This window comes from Rana temporaria, chromosome 1, assembly GCF_905171775.1.
Source record: "Rana temporaria chromosome 1, aRanTem1.1, whole genome shotgun sequence".
Taxonomy (NCBI): Eukaryota; Metazoa; Chordata; class Amphibia; order Anura; family Ranidae; genus Rana; species Rana temporaria.
In genome coordinates, this window is record NC_053489.1 from 622,207,296 (window position 1) to 622,211,710 (window position 4,415).

A 4,415-nucleotide genomic window follows, 5' to 3' on the forward strand; every position below is an offset into this window, starting at 1 on the left:
TGTATACTACTGAGGAAATCCCTTTCTTTCTTGATTTGCGTGATGCGTTGTCCACAGTGCTCTCTGCTGACACCTCTGTCCATTTTAGGAACTGCAAGAGCAGGAGAAAATCTCCATAGCAAACCATTGGTGCTGTGGACAGCTCCTAAATGAGGTGTCAGCAGAGAACACTGTGGACAACAAATCACACAAACCAAGAAAGAAAGGGATTTCCTCAGTAGTATGCAGCCACTAAAGTGGCTAAAGAGTACTGGAAGGATCAAGATTTTTTATAGAAGTAATTTACAAATCTGTCTAACTTTCTGTCACCAGTTGAAAAGAAAATGGGGGAGATTTATCAAAACCCGTCCAGAGGAAACGTTGCCGAGTTGCCCATAGCAACCAATCAGATTGCTTCTTTCAGTTCTCAGAGGCCTTTTCAAAACTGAAAGAAGCAATCTGATTGGTTGCTATGGGCAACTCAGCAAGTTTTCCTCTGGACAGGTTTTGATAAATCTCCCCCAATGTTTAAAAGAAAAAAATTTCAGTTAACTACCCCTTTAACCTCCCTGGCGGTCTTCCCGAGACTGACACGGGGTTAGATTTTCTTGCTACTATCGGTAACCCCGTGTCAGTCACGGGCTTGCCTCGCTAGATCCACAGGCACTTTTTACTTACCTTGTCCCTGGATCCAGCGATGCCACCGCGCTGTGTGAGCGAGCGGGACCTCGCTCGATTCACATAGTGCCTCCGTGTGACGCCGATCTCCGTTCCCTGCGACGTTACGACGCACGAGAGCGGAGAACGGCGCCAAATTCAAAAACGTAAACAAACACTTTACATACAGTATACTGTAATCTTATAGATTACAGTACTGTATGTAAAAAAAACACACCCCCCTTGTCCCTAGTGGTCTGTCCTGTGTCATGCATGTCATTTTATATAATAAAAACGTTTCTTTCTCCCTGCAAACTGTAGATTGTCCATAGCAACCAAAAGTGTCCCTTTATGTCAAAAATAGTTTTAGATCAGCTAAAAAACAGCGATAATAAATTATAATCACTTGCAGAATTGTGCGATAGCGATTTGTGGGGAAATTCGTCATAAAAAAAAAAAAAATAATGACAGCAACAATTCTGCAACTGAGCAAATTTCAGTGATTTTAATTTGATTACATTATTGAATAATTTTTATTATAATTATATTATTATTTGTTATAATTATTTATAATTATTTATTATATTATAATTTATAATTTTGTTTTTAAAAAAATGTCATACCCGGGATGCCTATTAGAATCTTGTTTGGTCAGATTTAAGTGAGTTATTTCTAAAAATGACAGACCTACAATATAAAACGCCAAATTTCCTTGCAAATAATGGTACCGCTTTCAGCACCTTTTTTCTGACAGAATCATACCGCCAGGGAGGTTAAGCAAGATACATCATATTGAACTGTCACTAAACATCACTACTAACAACATTTCACTACTAACAACATTTGTAGTCTTTGGTGTTTTAAGTTCTCTTTTCTTGTTCAGTGAGAGAAATCTAGTCTCTGCTGGGCTTTAACAAGTGCATCGAAGTCAGGTTGAATGTCTGAGGTGGAGATGCGAAGCACAGCTGACAGATGATCATCAGTGAGAGAGGATCTATACCTGGATTTCGTGAACTTCATCATTGAAAATGTTTGTTCACATACATATATAGAGCCAAAGAGAACCAACATCTTCTGAGCACGTCTCCTCATGTTTGGAAAGTTCTCCTCCTTGAGAGAAGAGTAGAAATCTAGCAGAGATCTTGACTTAAAGTGCTCTGCCAGTACTGCATCAGACTGCAGGTCGATGAGTTCCAGTTGAACATCACTGGGTGCATTATCCACACTGCAGGTAAAGGGAGAGGAAATCAGGCACATTTTGTCTTCGATTTGTCTGAGATCTTCAAATCGCCTTGAAAACTCACCATGCAATGCTCCCAACATGGATGAGTACCTGCAGAGGTGATCAGCTGGTGGTGTGACTTCTTTCAGGGTTTGCATGTGAGTTATATTGTTGCTCTCCAGTTGTCTTGAAAGAAACTGTAACTTTGTCATGAAAGCCTTCACCAGGCTGTGCATTTCATGAACAAAAAGGCCCTTGCCTTGCAGTTTGGTGTTCAGTTCATTCATCTGTGCAGTCACATCAACAGAAAATGCAAAATCTGCCATCCAGTCCTCATCTGAGAGCTCAGGGAAGTCTTTGCCTTTCTTCTCACAATACTCCCAAATCTCTGCTTTCAGGTCCCAGACTCTTTTTAGCACTTTTCCCAGACTGAGCCATCTGACAGCTGTGTGGTAGCCGATGTCACGATGCTCGGTCTCATGCTCCTCCAATAGTGCGACAAACTGTCTGTGGTTCAATGCTCTTGCCCTGATGAAGTTTACTATTTTAGTAACAACATCAATGACATGGTCAATTTTTAGCACTGATTTGCATAACACATGTTGGTGTAGAATACAATGCAAAAATACCAGTTTCTGATCCATGTCGATTTCAGTCACTTTATCTTGCATACGTTTCAAAAGTCCGACATTTTTTCCGGTGAGATTTGGACATCCGTCCATTGTGACGCCTGTCGGTCTGTCCCATTTCAGTCCCAGCCTGTCCATGCACTCATTTACCTCCGTGAACAGATCACTCCCTGTCGTCGTTCCTTTCATCGACCGCATTGCTGCCAACTCCTCCGTAATCTTGAACTCGGGGGTTTTCCCGCGAACGAATACAAGTAACTGGGCTGTGTCGCGGACATCACAGCTTTCGTCCAAAGCCAAGGAGAAAAAGTCGAAACGTGCCACTTCACGTTGCAGCTGAAGCTCCAAATTCCCCGCAATGTCCTCGATCCTTCTAGTCACGGTTCACCTGGACAGCGGGACTTGCTCAAATGCCGCTTTTTTTTTCCAGGGCATATTAGTGCTGCAGAGTCCACCAAGCACTCTTTGATAAACTCCCCCTCTGAGAACGGCTTACTGTATTTCACGATTTTGTGGGATATCACAAAGCTGCTCTGGGTTGCTGCATCCCTGGCTGCGTGAAGTTTTGTAAAACAGCCTTGCTGCTTTTGCAACTTAGCTAGCAAAGCTTCCGAAGTCTGCACCCTTTCTGCGTCAGTCAAGTTTTTATATTTTGCAGCATGTTTTGTCTCGTAATGCCGACTTAAATTGTAGTCCTTAAAAACGGTGATCTGCTTCCCGCAAACTAAACACGCGGCTTTACCTCTGATTTCGGTAAATAAATACTTAGCAGTCCAATTCTTTTGGAAGACTCTGCATTCAGCATCTACCTTTCTCTTTTTAGCAGACATTTTGAGACCTAGAGTCCTCTTGTGACAAGGATCCAATCACGTGCACCCAGGGCTGCCTATGCAACCAAAAACAAAGTATTAGGTTGGTTGCATAGTTCCCCCATATTTGTAGCATAGTTTCCCTATTTTAGGTAGCAGTTCCCCCACATTATGTAGCTGCAGCAGTTCTCACAGATTTGTAGCATAGATTACCCCCAAACACCCCCCCTCCACCAATGCCGTTTTATTTTTTGCTTGCAGGCTGTAAGCAACAAATAAAATGGCACAGGGGGACATGGGGGGGGGGATTTGGATGCTGCAACAAATGAAACACAGGGGGATTAGGCAGGGTGCTGCAAGCTGCAGAACCCCCCTAATCCCCCTGTGCCGTTTAATTTGTTGCAGCATTCCCCAAGGCCCCCCCCAGACCACCTGTGCCCTTTTATTTATTTTCTTTTTATTGTACTGCCAGCATCTATGGGCAACCGCCCCTACCACTGCACCCCTTCCCCCTCGGGCCCGGTGTCTTTTTAAATACGCATACACACTCACCTGGCCTGAGAGTCCGGGAGGCTCAGGTGGTGTACGGTGCAGTCGGTGAAGTGCTGTCCGCCCTTTGAGAGGGAGCCAGGGAAGAGAGGGTCCCGTTCTCTTCAGCGGCAGCCGCAACTGACGAGTGATATCAATGACGTCCTCCTGCGCGGTCTGCGGAGAAGCATCACGTGTGTGATGTCCGTCACCAGTCCCGGCAAGCAGCAAATTAAACAGGCCGGAAAAGCTGTTGACAGTGGCCGCGGCGCAGCCCAGGCTGACTATTAAGCAGATCTGGCTGTGCCGCTATACAACAGTTAGCGGGCGTGACAATTACCCAGGAAGCCACTGCGGTACTGGTAAAGACCGTCAGTGGCTCCCTGAGGATGAAAGTGACGGCGGCGGCCGCAAGGAGATTGACGGCGGCGTTTAAAAGACGGGCAGCGGCGGCGTGATGCGCGGGCCGGTCAGAGAACGTAAGCGGGCCGTATAATGCCCAGGTCTGTTTTAGAGGATGTGGCCAAACTGCTGATTTCCTACACTGCTTCTGGACCTGCCCCATGGTTCCGGATTTTTGATAGATATAGG

General features: G+C 45.1%; 1 protein-coding gene across 1 annotated transcript; it reads right to left on the reverse strand.

Annotated features, from left to right (window-relative positions):
* Positions 1-1,515: 1,515 nt before the first annotated feature.
* On the reverse strand, positions 1,516-2,862 carry LOC120942871 (general transcription factor II-I repeat domain-containing protein 2B-like). Its single transcript, XM_040355804.1, has one exon. The coding sequence runs from the start codon at positions 2,683-2,685 to the stop codon at positions 1,516-1,518; it is 1,170 nt and encodes a 389-aa protein (XP_040211738.1). The 5' UTR covers positions 2,686-2,862.
* Positions 2,863-4,415: the final 1,553 nt, after the last annotated feature.